General features: G+C 44.0%; 1 protein-coding gene and 1 pseudogene across 1 annotated transcript; one reads left to right on the forward strand and one right to left on the reverse strand.

Moving 5' to 3' along the window:
* Positions 1–234: 234 nt before the first annotated feature.
* LOC137545219 (vomeronasal type-2 receptor 26-like) lies at positions 235–10915 on the reverse strand. Its single transcript, XM_068266344.1, has 2 exons — positions 10803–10915; positions 235–1693 (listed from the first exon to the last, which is right to left on the reverse strand). Exons 1-2 carry the CDS (start codon positions 10837–10839, stop codon positions 786–788), a joined length of 945 nt encoding a protein of 314 aa, XP_068122445.1. The 5' UTR covers positions 10840–10915; the 3' UTR covers positions 235–785.
* Positions 9135–9242, forward strand: LOC137533166 (U2 spliceosomal RNA; annotated as a pseudogene).
* Positions 10916–17367: the final 6452 nt, after the last annotated feature.

The following is a 17367-nucleotide window of genomic DNA, read 5'->3' on the forward strand; positions in this document are numbered from 1 at the left end:
GTAAATTCCGAGTTCAAATGGTAACTGGCCTGGTTACATGCACCATTAATTCTAAGCTGGCGATCTCCGATCAGGAAATCCCATTCAAAGAACGGGATTTCCTGGAGGGCTTCCCCCGTCGCCATGGCGACGGGGCGGGATGACGTCAGCGACGTCGTGACATCAGTGGGAGTCCCGATTCAAACCTCGGCGCTGCCTGGCACTGATTGGCCAGGCAGCGCACGGGGTCTGAGGGGGGGGGGCATGCGCCGCAACGGATAGTGGCGATCGGGCGCGGGGCGGCAGCGATCGGTGTGCTGGCTGACGCGTATCGGAGCTCTGGAGGCTCCTTAATCATAGCCTCTATTAAATACATACAATCTCTATTAAATAGTAAGCTGTACTAGCAAGCTCACTTTACTCTTAGACTCTCCATGTAACAAAGGTCAGATTGTACATGATGGAGCAGAGTGTTCTGTACAAGCAGATGGGCATCCAGTATAACAAGTTAGAATTCTTTACTGAAGAAAACATGCAGAGATATATCATACCCAACTATCAGGAAACTCATCTTACTTAGAACAGAGAGGAACACAGAATGAATACAGTTAAATCACAATACCATAGAGATCATCAGCTCACTTTACAGACAGGGACATCTTGTGGTTGCTTCTAGTTTCTTCTGTTGATTCTGCCAACAGTATAACCCACAAAAAGTGAATTTATGCATTATAGGAGATTCTGTTCTAAAATTCCGTAGAATGCATTTAGATTTGCATAGTCTAATTAGTATCTACTGTATAAGATTATCTTGCTTTATTTCCAAGCAAACCTACTTTTGTGTTAAGTTCAGGTCTAAACAAAATTATGTAACATTTTGGAAAGAATATACTAACAACAAGTCCAGCACTTGATGCAATAATTGCAAAAACCTGCACAGCCACCATGTATTTCCCTTTAGTGCTCAGATAGGCCGGGATCATGGCAATCCAGACACTGCAGAACACCAGCATGCTGAACGTGATGTACTTGGCCTCGTTAAACCTGTCCGGTAATGTCCTGGCAAAAAATGCTATAATGAAACTAACAGCTGCCAGAATCCCCAAATATCCCAGGACAGAGTAAAATGCAATGGCTGACCCTTCATTACACTGAATGACAATTATGTCCTGAAAATAATGAGCATCTTCTTCCTGGAATGGAGGACAAGTAGACAACCAAATGACACAGATTTTTATTTGCACAATTGAACATAAGGATATAACAGAATTGGATAATTTGGTTCCCATCCATTTGTACCCGGAATTCCCAGGCTTGGTGGCTTTAAAAGCAACACAGACAATTATACTTTTTGCAAGTAGAGAGGAGATGGCTACTGAGAAGATGACACCAAACGTTGTCACACGCAGCCTGCAGGTTACATCTGAAGGACGACCAAGGAACAAGAAGACACAGAGGAAGCTCAGCATGATGGAGACCAGGAGAAGATAGCTCAGGTCTCTATTGTTGGCCCTAACAATAGGTGTGTCTTTGTAATGTCCAAAAATCCCCAATATCAAACAAGTCAGAAGACAACACAAAATAGAGACGGAGGAATATACTGCAGCAATTGTATCATGAGTGTAGGAAAGAAATACCACCAGTTTTGGAACACAGAGATCCTTCTTCTCATTTGACCATTCTTCATCTCGACATTTCATGCAATTTTCTCTGTCTGCAGGCAGATATGAAAAAAACACACTCAACATATTAATACAAAGGAGAGTATTGTCTTAATAATATTGGTTAGTATACAGGAACTGTCGGGGCTATTTACTAAATTAAGGCGTGGTTATGAACCCGCTATGATGATGTCACACAAGCTGTGACTATGCTATCAAAATAACTTAGGACCCCTTTTTAAAGTAGTAGAGCTCACAAGTTAGTTTGATCTCTGATATACAGGTATGTCCACTTTATGAGTTCTTTTTCCGAACTATTTCTATTATATTGGTACAAATATGAAAGAATGCAACAAGCAAATAAAAAAATATAACAATAATTTATTACATACATATATTAAGTACAGAAGATGTAATCAAGTTGTCTTTCAGATAAAGGTGACAACACTTCAGGTGGTAAGCTTACTTGTAAAACAGTTAATTCACAGCTCAGGTTACAAAACAATGCTGCAAGACAATAGGCTTGGTATCATAGCCTTCAAGCCTGTCTAATCAGATATTGTTGAACAATAGACTCAATACAAACACTGGCAGAGCTTATACCATGAGTCATAGCTATCCATAAACCGAACAGGGCGTGTCAATGATGCAATTTACCACAGGACTTATGGATGCAAAATGGCTGAATCAATAATAGTCAATTTACCCAACAACAAAATGGTGGGTATCAAAAATAAAATGTTGGCTATCAAAAGCAAAATGGTGCTATCAAAACAAAATGGCGCTATCAAAAACAAAATGGCACTATCAAAAACAAAATGGCACTATCAAAAACAAAATGGTGCTATCAAAACAAAATGGCGCTATCAAAAACAAAATGGCACTATCAAAAACAAAATGGCGCTATCAAAAACAAAATGGTGGATGCCAGCTATCCCATTGAACTATAACAGATTTAGGATGACTCAGTGTATATAACGACTAGACATTGTACCACACATAAAATCAGTGCTTGGCAGATCTAGTATTATCTGTAAAATGAACTATACCATGTTACAATACGCTATCAATGAATATTGGATTGTATCTAATAATCTATAGGGAGATAAATTCTCCGTAAGTAAATTTCTTGCTAATGTGGGGATTCTCACAGCACGCACTCTGTGAGAATTAATCCTTTTAGCAATGATTATGACTATCAACTAATAAAAGTTGCTTTATCAATTGTATATTCAGATAGCGATACTGTACATAATAAAAATATATATACCGGTAATCACATTCAGTATAGTCACCAAAATGGTTTCCAAGATGGCGTTTAGGGCGTGTTCCTTTGGGCATAGCAGCTGTGATGATTACTCAGATGATATGAACTACTTATGATCTGTGATGTCCTGATCTGATGATCTGTCCATTTTTATTCACCTTATTATCAACCAAATCTGCCTTCAGCTTACTGGGAACCAATCAGCAGCATAAGGGGAGTTTTTAGAGATGACCTTTTTTCCCAATCAAGAAGCAGGGGTGTAACTTTATGTTAATGAGACTTGTAGTCTGTAGCGTCTCTTGACCAGAAGATGGCACTCAAAGCTCATTAATCATGTATGCTGTCATATGGTATTCTTCCAGCAGGTGGCATTTTGATTATGTTATATATTAATTACAGCCCACAGTGAATTAATTAATGCTATAAATTCCCTTATGGATAGCTAATCTTAATTGGATCACTGGTTATTATTTAGTACTAGCTGGTCGCCCGGCGTTGCCCGGGTATGTAATTGGCTAGTGTTAGCTCTGTCCACTTTTTCTAATCCTAACACACAATTACCTAGTTTGTGAGCTTTGCGGTCTTTGGCATCAATAATTGGCTGTGGCTCCACTACTTTGAAAATCAATAGGTGAATTTTGATTAGCTTTTGTAGGCTCCACCTACTTTTCTGAATATTAATCCCAGTCACCCACTGTGCAAAGTTTAAGAACCCTGCCATTGACAGAAAGTGTAAGAATAGCTGCAGTTTACATTCTGGCAGTTAAATTTTTATTTTTCTCCACCCACTGATGTCCTGATGTTTCCCGGGTATGTATTTGACTGCTGTTGGCTGTGGCCACTTTTTCTAACCCTAACACACAATTGTCAATAGTCAATGACCAAGTTTGTGAGATTTGTGGTCTTTGGCATGAATAATTTTCATTGAAATAAAACACATCTGATTCGCTGTTTGTAGCCCCACCCCTTTTCTAAATATTTAACCCCAGTCACCCAATGATCAACTGTACCAGGTTTGAGGCTTGTGCCATTAACAGTGCAAAAATGGCAGCAATTAAATATTTGCCTTGAAAATCAATAGGTGAATTGTGATTGTTTTTTGTAGGCTCCACCCACTTTTCTGAATGTTAATCCCAGTCATCCAGTGACCAACTGCGCAAAGTTTTAGAACCCCACAATTAATAGTGTAAGAATGGCTGCAGTTTACATTTTCCCAGTGAAATTTGTGTTTGTCTCCGCCCACTGAAGACTCAGCATTGCCCAGGTATGTATTTGGCTGGTGCTAGCTCCGCCCACTTTTTCTAACCCAAACACAAAATTACTTAATGACCAAGTTTGTGAGCTTTGAGGTCTTTGGCATCAATAATTTGCATTGAAATAAAATAAATCTGATTGGATGTGGCTCCACCCCTTTTCTGAATTTGAACCCTAATCACCCAATGGCCAACTGTACCAGGTACAGGTGATTAACAGTGCAAGAGGCTTGTGCCATTAACAGTGCAAGAATGGCGTCAATTAAATATTCCCCTTAAAGATTAATAGGTGGATTTTGATTGGCTTTTGTAGGCTCCACCCACTTTTCTGAATATTAATCTCAGTCACCCAGTGACCAACTGTGCAAAGTTTGAGAACCCTACCATTAATAGTGTAAGAATTGCTGCAGTTTACATTTTCTCAGTGAAATTTGTATTTGTCTCCGCCTACTGATGACCCAGCATTGCCCGATTATGTATTTGGCTGGTGTTGGCTGCGCCCACTTTTCCTAACCCTAACACACAATTACTCAATTACTCAATGACCAAGTTTGTGAGCTTTGCGGTCTTTGGCATCAATAACCTGCATTAAAATGAAACAAATCAAATTGGCTGTTTGGGGCTCCACCCCCTTATATAAATTTAAACCCCAGTCACCAATGATCAACTGTACCAGGTTTGAGGCTTGTGCCATTAACAGTGCAAGAATGGCAGCAATGAAATATTCCCCTGAAAAATCAATAGGTAATTTTTGATTGTTTTTTGTAGGCTCCACCCACTTTTCTGAATATTAATCCCAGTCACCCAGTAACCAACTGTGCAAAGTTTGAGAACCCTACCATTAACAGTGTAAGAATGGCTGCTGTTTACATTTTCCCAGTAAAATTTGTATTTGTCTCCGCCCACTTATGACCCGGCGTTGCCCGCTTATGAATTTGGCTGATGTTGGCTGTGCCCACTTTCCTAACCCTAACACACAATTAATCAATTACTCAATGACCAAGTTTGTGAGCTTTGCGGTGTTTGGCAACAATAATTTGCATTGGAATGAAACAAATCTGATTGGCTATTTGTGGCTCCACCCCCTTTCTGAAATTGAACCCCAGTCACCCAATGATCAACTATACCAGGTTTGAGGCTTGTGCCATTAACAGTGCAAGAATGGCAGAAATGTAAATATTCCCCTTGAAAATCATTAGGTGAATTTTGATTGGCTTTTATAGGCTCCAACCACTTTTCTCAATAATAACCCTAGTCACTCAACGACCAACTGTGCAAAGTTTGAGAACCCTACCATTAACAGTGTAAAAAAAAAACAAAAGTTTGCTTTCTTAAAACAGAAGAAAATTGCAACAATTTAGGTTGGAGTGAGCTTGAGATGTCTCCCAGTGCATCACTGCTGAAAATATGCTAATTAATCATTGTTACCCTTAGAAGCACACCTCCAGAACTGCTGGAATGCAATGATGTGTCAGCTTGTTAAATTGTACAGAGTCATAATAATCCAACATGCATACAGACTGTTTTGGATTGTATGATCTTTATCAGTGCATGGCATAGATTAATTTGGCTCTATGCAGTAGTGCTTGTAATACCGAGAGGGACATGCTACCAAGCAAGCTCATGGTGACCCAGAACTCATTGGAGTGTGTAAGGGACTACAATGGTCCTAAAAGCCCCCTTACTAAGATGTTAATAAAAACAAACGTTTGCTTTCTTAAAACAGAAAGAATTTGCGATAATTCAGGTTGGAGTGAGCTTGAGATGTCTCCCAGAGCATCACTGCTGAATATATGCAAATTAACCATTCTACCCTTAGACGCTAAACACACCTCCAGGGTAACAGTGTATGGCTGCAGTTTACATTTTCCAGTGCAATTTGTATTTGTCTCTTTTTGGTTATGGGAATAAAAAGTATCCTATACTTTATTCCAGGTAATGTACTATGTGTGTGCCAAATTTCATTCAAATCCGTTCAGCCGTTTTTGCGTGATCGAGTAACAAACATCCAAACATCCAAACATCCGAACTTTCCCATTTATTATATTAGTAGGATACAGTGACCATTTCTAACTATTAATATAATTATGTATAAACAGGTTTAAGTTTATATACTTTTACACTACATTCTGAAGACATTTTTTCATGGAATTTTGATATTAATACGAATAATCTCCATAATTGGTCTAGCTATAAGAAAAATAAAGGTAACATATAAAACGCCATAACATTTTAGACATTTCATTCTTAATTGATATGCTTTAATACATATATGTAAATTCAGCTAAAACGTCATTTTATTAATGCAGTTTAAAATCAATAAACAAAGTTACAGACCAGCAATGTGGAGAGAGGTACAAGCAGCAAAGGATCTACAGCCGTTTCGCGCCTTAACACATGTGGCGCATCGTCAGGACTGGTCCTGACGATGCGCCACATGTGTTAAGGCGCGAAACGGCTGTAGATCCTTTGCTGCTTGTACCTCTCTCCACATTGCTGGTCTGTAACTTTGTTTATTGATTTTAAACTGCATTAATAAAATGACGTTTTAGCTGGATGTGCACCATCGCTTTCTCTCGACTTTCAAGTGTTAACCTATGGTTGGATGAGTGGCACTCTGACAGCTGGTGAATTATCCTGTGCATGGACTTTCTCTGCAAACAGTGATTAATACATATATGTGCTGTCTGAAGTATCCTTATTTATTTCAGTTGGAATTCATATTACACTAGTCCATGTGATGTTTAGTGACTCACCCTAGATTGGATTGTTTGTTAACTACAATGATCTGGTTTGCTCATCTTCAAGATGAGGACATTTGTTAGCTGTGTCTACACCTTGTTTGCTATGCTACCAAGTGTCTTGGTCTGAAACAATAGTTCATCTGTAATATATACAAGCCAGGATTGTATACAGAGGTTCATCTACCCAGCAAATATATCTGCCTCTGATGCTGGGAATACACGGTATGTTTTTGTACCGTGTAATCGAGCCGCTGATGGCTTGATTGCTAATTTCCGACGTGTCCGATTACCTGCCAGATCGATTCCCCGCTCAATACCGGGGGCAGGACAATGGTAAAAAAACGACAAGATATAAAAAAGAAGCGCCCACGGGAACAAGCGGGAATCGATCCGAGCGCCCGCGCGGACAAGAGGGGGCGCACCGGAACCGAGCCAGCGGCTCCATTACACGGGCCAAAACGTACCGTGTATGCCCAGCATTAGACGTCTCTGTTATCTATCTGTGTTTGTGAGTGGGACAGCAGTTCAGGTCTGCAAGGTTAACCCTAATTCCATTATAATATATACTAGCCGACCCGTGGCGTAGCATACGCCGCATTAAAGGGTAGAGGGCAGGAAGGGGGTATTGGGCACAGTGGCGGGGAGGGGGGTTGGTCCCCCCCCTCAACTGGGTCCCCCATGTGTGCTCTACCTCCAGCTTAAGCTCAGCAGGAACCCCCGCCCCCTCATCTGGGTCCCCCATGTGCGCTCCCCCTCCTGCTTAAGCACAGTAGCAGCCGCCACTATTAGTAAGAGGCAGCGGGCGGGGATGACTCACCTTTTCCGTGTTCCATCGTGCGTTCCACTGTTGTCACTTCCTGCAATGCCGCACACTGTATTGGTGTAATTTGCCTTTTTAAAACAGAAGGAAATCTGCAATAATTCAGCTATAAGGGCCCGTTCTCACCTACAATGGCAGAACACCGGCGATTGCCGCTGGCATTTTGCGGGAGTGATTTTCCTGCGATTAGCGCGGAAAAATCACTGGACACTGCGGCGGTTTTGGAGCGATCGCGATTAGCATGCTTTGCTCGCTAATCACGATCGATAATCGCGGAACACTTGTCACCGGCAAACCGCTGCATGCAGCGTGGTTGCAGTTATCGCTAACTGCAACCGCGGCAGTGAGAACACTGCCACTCGCTACATTGTGTAGCGTTTTTTGCTAAACCGCTAGCGGTTTGCTGTAAGCGGGAATCGCTATATTTCCACTCAGGTGAGAACAGGCCCTAAGTGAACATTTGTGGTTACCCACAATGCACTGCTACTAAATATGCAAATTGCCCTTTTTTCCCCTTGGTAAGCCAAGCAAGCATCCAGAGCCACTGGTATATAGCAAGCATATAGCTTTAAATTTTACACAGTCATATCAAACCCACATGTAGACAGCCTGTTTCAGACTTTTGGTCCTCATCAGTACTTCGCAGGGATTGATATGGCTGTATGAGATAGGGCTTGGACCAGTACAACAGAGTAACCAAGCAGCTCAGGGTGACCCAAACCACTCGAAATATATAGGGGGATAAAAGGGACCAAAAAGGCCTCCTACTAAAAAAAGCAAAGTTTGGTGTAATTTGCCTTCCTAAAACAGAAGGAGATATGCAATAATTCAGCTATAAGTGAATATTTGTGGTTACCCAAAATTCACTGCTACTAAATATGCAAATAATTCCTTTTCACCCTTAGTAAGCTAAGCAAGCTTTCAGAACCACTGGTGTATAGCAAGCCTATAGCTTTAAATTTTTACACAGCCATATCAAACCCACATGTGACAGCCTGTTTCAGACTTTTGATCCTCATCTGTACATGGCAAGGATTGATATGGCTGTATGAGATAGGGCTTGGACCAGTACAACAGAGTAACCAAACAGCTCAGGGTGACCCAAACCACTCGGAATGTATAGGTGGATAAAATGGACCAAAAAGACCTTCTACTAAAAAAATCAAAGCTTGGTGTAATTTGCCTTCTTAAAACAGAAGAAAATTTTGCAATAAGCTATAAGTGAACATTTGTGATTACCCACAATGTACCGCTACTAAATATGTAAATTATTCTGTTGCATCCTTGGTAAGTCAAGCAAGCTTATAGCTTTAAGTTTTACACAGTCATATCAAACCCACATGTGACAGCCTGTTTCAGCCATTTGGTGCTCATCAGTACATAGCAGGGATTACTAAGGCTATGTGATATAGGGCTTCTCGGCCTTTTGGCTAAGATCAAGTGTAGTATCTGTTCTTGAGGTTTTTGGGAGGCATGTTACTGGGAACCCGGTCTCGTCTCTCCCGGGGAGGACGCCTTGAACGAGTTGAGCAGAGGTCCAGGTCTACCCTCAGCTCCTCCAGTAAAGGTGTCCGTCCTGGTGCATAATTCTCAGGGGCTGATTGAATGGATCTACCATGGTCGAAGCTGAAGGGCTGAGGGCTTTGCTTAGGCGTACTGCCCCTGGAAGTGGCGCTCCAGGTGCACCTGAAAAAACCTGAGATGTGGCAGATCTCAGGCGGAAGTAGGGTGCTTTGGTCTGTACTGCCCATATGCATCGCCAACTAACGCAGCTCCCCGGCCTTTTGGCTAGGGAGAGTGCGGAATTTTTATCACTCCGGCCGCAAGGTCGGGGCCAGCTTGCTGGCACCGGGGACTTCGGTTCCCACCCGGCTCCCTCTCGGGGGAGCCACCCGGACCATGTGGGATGCCACATGGCCAGGCCCTTTGGGTAACCACTGGGCACAGTAGGGGTCCTCCTCGGAGGACTCCAGGATCCTTCAACCCCTCGGGTGTTGGAGGATGCCACCCCCTGAGCCGATGGCAAAGGGGGAAGGTTCCCTTCGGGGAACAACCGGAAGGGCCCTGCTGTATTGTGGGGCCCGTGGCTACTCGTGCACATTTTGTGGGGGTGCTTTAGGGCACTCACGCTTTTTCCGTGCACGGGGCTAATAGCCTTGCTGACCGGGACTCCTGTTGCATGCAACAGGAGCCAAGACAAGCTAAAAAAAAAATGTGATATAGGGCTTGGGCAAGTACAACAGAGTAACCAAGCAGCTCAGGGCGACCCAAACTACCAAGAATGTATAAGAGGATAAAAGAGACCAAAAAGCCCTCCTACTAATAAAAGCAAAGCTTGGTGTAATTTTCCTTCTTAAAACAGAAGCAAATCTGCAATAATTCAGCTATAAGTGAACATTTGTGGTTACCCACAATGCAATGCTACTGAATATGCAAATTATCCTTCTTTGCCCTTTGTTTGATATGACACTACTTCTTCTTCTTGCTTGGACCAGCCCCTTCTTCTTGCTTGGACCAGCCCTGGGGGCAGGACGCTACTTCTTCTTCTTGTTTGAAGGTTGAGGCACTTACTCTATTATATATATAGATTGTGCATTCAAATGAGAAGATACTCTGCAAAACAGGTTATTTAAACCATACAGCCGTTTGCTAGTCTGGTAAACGATCTGCAACTGGAATATTCTAACTAAACCTTGTTTTGAATTAAGCAATCTCAGATCATCAGGGCCGGATTTCCCATAAGGCACTGTAGGCACGTGCCTACAGGCGGAGCTATGTGTGAGAGGCGGGTCCTGTCCCCCTGGCAACAGCAGCTACATTACCCTCGCTACGATCAGATGCCTCCATGTAGGGCCGTATGTAGCGATATGAGGGCGCATTCCTCTTCACTACATGCGGAGCTGCTCGCCGCCCCATCTGCCTTCTCTCCCAGCCTGGTATGAGTGTCAGGCACTGTCTAATCTAACCTACCGGCAAAGTGTATGGCTGTGCTGCTGCTAGGCAACAGGAAGCCGGAAGCCAGGGTCTACAGTGGCGCCGGGTCTTCCTGTATAATGCAGACTGCAATGTTTCCAGTACCTACTAGGAATGAGGAGGAGAGTGGCTCCAAATTCATCTGGACGGGCTGACAGGTCCAGGAGGAGGAGGTCGGATGCAGTCTCAGGGGAGGCAGCAGAAGTGAGTCTGTGAGTGCCGTTATTCTGGGTGCGCTGATATATTCAAAGTGGGAATGCTTTCGGTTTATCTGTGTGGTCTGCAGGTCATGGATGATTGATCAGAGGAATGTACCCAGTCAGCGGCCAGCCTTTACAAAACAATTCCCGAACTAGAAAGTGGTCATTAGGGACATAACTGTTAAAAGGGAGAGCAGTAGATATGAAGTCTGTCCTCTGTCTGCAGTGACTGAGCATATAAAATGTGTGATTTTATTTTAGCAAGTGTGCATTTCTGTGTCTGTCTCTGTTGGAGTGAGTGTGTGTGTGTGTGTGTGTGTGTGTGTGTGTGTGTGTGTGTGTGTGTGTGTGTGTGTGTGTGTGTGTGTGTGTGTGTGTGTGTGTGTGTGTGTGTGTGTGTGTGTGTGTGTGTGTGTGTGTGTGTGTGTGTGTGTGTGTGTGTGTGTGTGTGTGTGTGTGTGTGTGTGTGTGTGTGTGTGTGTGTGTGTGTGTGTGTGTGCCTGTGTTCAAGTGTGTGTGTGTGGCTATTTTTTATATATGTTTTTGTGTGTGTGTGCCTGTGTTCAAGTGTACATGTCTATGGGTGTGTGTGTTCAAGAGTGTGTGCTTGTGTTAAAGTATGTCGGCGTGTGTGTGCGTGTTCAAGTGTGTATGTCTGCGTGTTCAAGTGTGGAATGTAGGGAAGGTAGCTCAGCACAGAGACACAACTCTTTGAGGGTGAAGGGAGGGAAGCCCAGGGGATCACTAAACTGACAGGAGTTTACTGTCTAATTCCTGCATCATATCACTGACCTCAGGAGCTCACATCCTAATCATTGTCTCATGTCACTAAGGATGATATGAGACAGTGATTAGAGTGTTAGATTCTAAGGACAGTTACTGACATGAGGCAGGGATTAGAGTTCAAAATAAATTTACTTGGGGGTGTGGCCTGATTTAAGGGCGGAGTTAAGGGCACCAGAACGCCTGTGCCTACAGGCTCCAGAGTTGTAAATCCGGCCCTGCAGATCATAATAAAGTATCAATCTCTTCATGCTAAAGGAAAATCATATACATTACTAATCAATACAACTACATAAAACCATAATAATCATACATCAAAAGTCTTTGTCTTTTGTACCTAAAGGAAGGAAAATATTAGGCTTGTTTTTATTTGATCTTACTGGCAGTAATCCTGCGCTTACCATATCAGTTTCGGCTGCCACCGCTGGCAGCGCATCTCTGGGACTTCTGGTGCGGCTGGTCGCATTGGCAGGGATGGAGTCAGCGGCATTCCTGCGGGGATCCGGCCGCGTGATACTCAAACTGTAAATGAGGGCAGACGCATGCGCTGTCAGCGCCACTCCTCTTATGCCCTAAGGAAGCGTGTCAGCTGACCAGCTGTCAGCTGACACGCATGGCTCCACCTCCGGTCCTGGATTGGCCAAGCGGCTGGGGGGCGTGTTCTCCTGCTTACCCGGGTTTCTTAAGCGCTGTTCTGACACTTGCTCACTGTCTGCTCTAGCTAACGCTTCACAGTGAAGGCTTCAGACCTTAGTCAATCCGTGTGTGGCTTGAACCAACAGGACCCCGGGGATTCCATACTAGCTCAGCTTGTTATATATTGATTATACTGTGTTTGACTTCTGCCTGTTTCTCTGACTTCTCTTTGCCTACCGATTCTGTACCTTTGCCTATCTGATCTGTTGCCGACCTCTGCCTGATTACTCACATTGATTTTGCCTGCCGATTTTGTACCTTACCATTCTGATCTGTTACCGACCTGTTTTGTTTGACCATTCTCTTGATCTGTACGGTGTTAGTACTCACACTAGCAGGTCGTTACACATACATAATTTGATTAATCGGAAAACGATATTCTGCCATATTGAAATCTTGACAGAACCCCTGGAATTTTCATTTTGAAATATACAGTATAGGTACAATTACATCTTGTTATTTGCTGTGGCAGCAAGGCCACCTATGAGATGTTTATGTTCTCTAATGTGGAGTAGATTAAATAGAAAAAATAACCCTTTTAATTAGTCCAAAAGAATGCTATAAAACAAATTAATGCCCATTACAACAGGTTCTTACTGTATGTGCTCATAAGGTAGCATATACACAAAGTATTCCATAAGACACATGGCCAATCATACATTCTTAGTGCCTAAATCTTACTTCATGCTTGTAATGGATAGCGGAGATGCCGCCGCGTGGACAAGTGGCATGGCGACCATCTCCGCATCCAAGCCGGCGGCTTCTGCCGCGCAGCAACATGCTGCTAGTTTGCCTAGTCCTTCTGGTGCACATAGATTGAGAGCTACGCGCGCGCGCGCCAGGCGACAGGATCTTTATGCTAGCAGAAGGGGAGTCAGCTGATCATGCCGATCAGCTGACTCCAGCTAGGTTCCGGATTGGCTGAGTGACTGGGGCGGTGCTGCGAAGCGCTCTAGGTATATATAGGACTTGCCTGTCAGTTGCAAGTTGTCTGCTGTTGCGATAACTTATGTGTGAGCACTCAGACCCAAGTCAGATCTTAGAGTGTGTTAGAACCAGCCGGAGCTGGGAATTCATACTTTCCCGGAAGTTCGATTCGCCCCCATAATGCTTCATTAAGGTCAACTTTCACCCTCTACATCACAGTCAGCAGCCACATTGTGTCCAATAAGACTGTACTCACTCCTAGAGCCTCCCCCCCCCCTTATAAAAGGCAAGGTTCTCCAGACGTTTTACTCACTTGTCTGCCTACAGTAATTAGTTAAGGGACAGCTGCTGACAGACTCTGCTAGGGAGAGCTTAGTTAGGCTCTTGTAGGCTTGTTAGCTTGCTCCTGGTTGATTGTTATTCCTTATATTGCATCCCACAACATCTCCCTCCTCCCTTCCTCTCTCCTCCCTCTCTCTCTCCTCCCTCTCTCCTTCTCTCCCTCTCTCCTTCTCTCCCTCCTCCCTCTCTCCCTCCCCCCCCTCTCTCCCTCCTCCCTCTCTCCCTCTCTCCCTCTCTCCCTCCTCCCTCCCAGAGAGGGAGAGAGGGGGGAGGGAGAGAGGGAGGATTACACTTCCTGATGTGGAAAGCAGTGTAGGCCTGTAATTGAACATTTAATGAGATTTCTGACCTTAAAACACTGCTTTGTGTCAAATCCAGATTTTTTTCTGGAACTTTTGATGTCTATTCCACTCAACCATGTCTCCCTCCAGGTATAAGACCCCTTAAAACATCTTTTCAATCACTTTTGTGGCCAGCATAATTATTTCTAATTTTTCAAGTTCACCTCTCCATTGAAGTCTATTGCGGTTCGCGAAAGTTCACGCGAATCAAACTTTCGCGGTAGGTTCGCGAACCGGGTTTGCGAACCTAAAATCTGAGGGTCGGGCCATCTTTAGTGCTGTATGCGTTATAAATTTTAAAGGGAACCAATCATCATTTTTAACTCCCAGGGCAGCCGTATAGATAGCTTTGAATTAGTTCATAAGCAGCTGTCTATGGAGGAATTAGACTGAAGGATTAGACAATTCCGCCATTTCATATAAAATGAAGCACAAAAAGAACTAAGTTCCAGCCAGGGAAGCAAAGCAGCATTCAATTGCTACAGTTCCAGAGCAGACAAACAAAGTGGGCCATATGAAGCAAAACCTAATAGCTGACTAGAGATGGCCCAATGCTGTTCCCGTCCGCGGTGAACCGAGAACATATGGGCGTGTTCGCCCTGCCTCTTATAGCTTGTCATTGGGCTAAACTTTGACCCTCTACATCACAGTCAGCAGACACATGGCAGTCAATCAGGCTGCACTCCCTCCTAGACTTTGCCCCCCCCCCCCCCCTTATAAAAGGCAGCAGTGTCTGTCATTTTCTCACTCTGTCTGCTGCCTGTTTAGTGAGAGAAGGGAGAAACATTGCAGGAAAAATAGGGAAGCGTCAGCAAGGCTCTTGTTAGCTTGCTCCTTGCTGATATTTGTTGCTGAAAGCACCCCAAAAAAAGCTCTTTTGAGAGCTAATATTCTTCTGATGTGTGTGTGTATGTTTTCTTTTGTGTGTGTGTGTGTGTGTGTGTGTGCCACTGACTGACACAACATATATTCAGCTCTGTTTGTCGCAGCTGGCCCTTGCTGTACTGTGCTGGGCCCAGCACACTGTATTACTAGTGCAGATCTTTAACTGCATCTGTGTGGCTGCACACTGTACTGTACCATTGCATACCTTTCCACTGTCTTTTGTGTGATTGCATACTGTATTAGACCAGCGCATATCTTTCACTGCTTCTGTGTGACTGCACACTGTATTAGTACAGTGCATATCTTTCCACTATTTTGTGTGACTGTGCACTGTATTAGACCAGTGCATATCTTTCACTGCTTCTGTGTGACTGCACACTGTATTAGTCCAGTGCATATCTTTCACTTCATCTGTGTGACTGCACACTGTATTAGTCCAGTGCATATCTTTCCACTATTTTGTGTGACTGTGCACTGTATTAGACCAGTGCATATCTTTCACTGCATCTGTGTGACTGCATACTGTATTTGTCCAGTGCATATCTTTTACTGCTACAACAAAACAAAAGGCATGCACGTGTCAATTCCCCTTCATGATCGTTACCTTGCCGTGGTGAAGGGGCTTGCGTATAGCAATGAAGCAATTACCTATATAAGTGTGTTGGGGGTACACCCAAGATAATAAGGTTGTCCAGGTTGGACACTGGAAGGGTGCAGGACAGGTCTTCCAGGGCGTACTGGGCAAGCTCCCTCCACATCTCCACTCTCTTGACCCAGTAATCCATGGGGTCCACGGGGCTGTCGGTGTCAAGCCTGCTGAATGACCCCATGTAGTCAGACACCATGCTGGTTAGTCGCTGGTGCTGGTTGGAGGAGGATGTTGTGGCTGGCACCTCTGCTCTGGGCAGCTTAACTGCATACAGGCTTTTGCTTAGGCTCAGCAGGTCTCCAGGGTGCCGGATGCCACTGCTTCTGCTGGAGGCCACAGGCACCTGTTGCCGGGTTGGCAAAACAGCAACAGTGGGGGTGGAAGGCTGGGGGAATGCTTCCTTCAGTCTGCGCACAAGGGCCCCCTGCAGCACTCAGTGGTGGATGGCGACATGAACTGTCCCAGCTTCCCCTGCAGATGCGGGTCCAGGATAAAGGTGATCCAGATAATATGATTGGTTGCTCAGGGCCTACGCTGAGGGCCTCTGATTGGCCCAGGGACGTTATTTCCCCACATCATGGATTTCTGCTCTGCAATCACGGCCTTCTGCTCCGCAATCATGGCCATGATCACGGGCAAAATTCTATTAATAACAGCGAAATCCGTGATTGAAATCCGTGATTGTGGCCCGATCACCGATTCGGATCACGATGTCGGACAGTGAAAAAAGGGCTCGTGATGAGCATCCCTGCTTTTGACATATTGCCAAATATCCAAAGTGGCTTTTGGCTGTTCCATATTATTATTTTTTTTTGTTATATTTCAGATATGTGTGTATTTTAGTAGTGTACAACTTGCCAGTCTTCTGAGTTCCCTGGCTAATGAAGCTTGTAAACCATACTGCTTTGCATCAAATGTATGATTAGCATATGTGTTTCATAAAACAATAATATGTGAAAAATAAAATAATGAGGCAGCTTTTTACTTTCAAAGTGACAGGTACTGTAATCCAGTCCCTTAACTTGTACAGAGTGATGTTGTCACATCTGCTCTATTACTAACACCGGACAATACCTCCGTCGCTGTCCCAACTTTTGTGAAACATGTTGTGGGTATCAAACTTTGATCTTGATTCACAAAATGGTGCTAACTGTTACCACGGGCGTGCTAAACAGTTACATATTACATAGTTACTGTATTTGGGTTGAAAAAAGACATACGTCCATCGAGGTCAACCAGAGAAAAAAGTACAACTCCAGCCTACTCCCTCACATATCCCTGTTGATCCAGAGGAAGGCAAAAAAACCCTTACAAGGCATGGTCCAATTAGCCCCAAAAGCGAAAAAAATGTCTTCCCGACTCCATATGGCAATCAGTTAAAATCCTTGGATCAACGTCGGTTAGCAAGCGAAGTGCCGTGCGTGGACTTTTGAGCGCACAAAGCTCCATGATTGCATGATCGCGGAGATTTGCGCACAATAACGCAGACTTTTGCATGCAATCGGGTGCCCGTGTGCGCACGCAGCACTACTCGTGCTAGCTGTTTAGCACGCCTGTGCTGACAGTTAGCACCATTTTGTGAATCAAGCCCTAAGAATGAACACAAAGGGCTCGAGTCACAAAAGAGTGCTAACTGATAGCACAGCCATTTTTCGCGCAAATTTTCACGTTGCGCGATTGCACATTTTAGTGCGAAACAGATATCGTTTTCGCGTGAAAATTCGGGATCACGTGAACCGCGAAAAATTGCATGAAAACGGCCGTGCTATCAGTTAGCACTCTTTTGTGAATCAAGCCCAAACTGCTAAACATTTCAGGAGTTGGCTTTGCACTAAAGCAAATCTGCA

Source organism: Hyperolius riggenbachi, chromosome 1, assembly GCF_040937935.1.
Source record: "Hyperolius riggenbachi isolate aHypRig1 chromosome 1, aHypRig1.pri, whole genome shotgun sequence".
In the NCBI taxonomy this organism is placed as follows: Eukaryota; Metazoa; Chordata; class Amphibia; order Anura; family Hyperoliidae; genus Hyperolius; species Hyperolius riggenbachi.

Bases quoted from the DNA above. Each gene is read 5' to 3' on its own strand.
- LOC137545219 (XM_068266344.1), bottom strand. From the start codon at position 10,839: ATGAATTTGGAGCCACTCTCCTCCTCATTCCTAGTAG. The intron at 1,694-10,802 runs GTACTGGAAACA...ATCTGCCTGCAG, and splicing joins CTCCTCCTCATTCCTAGTAG to ACAGAGAAAATTGCATGAAA.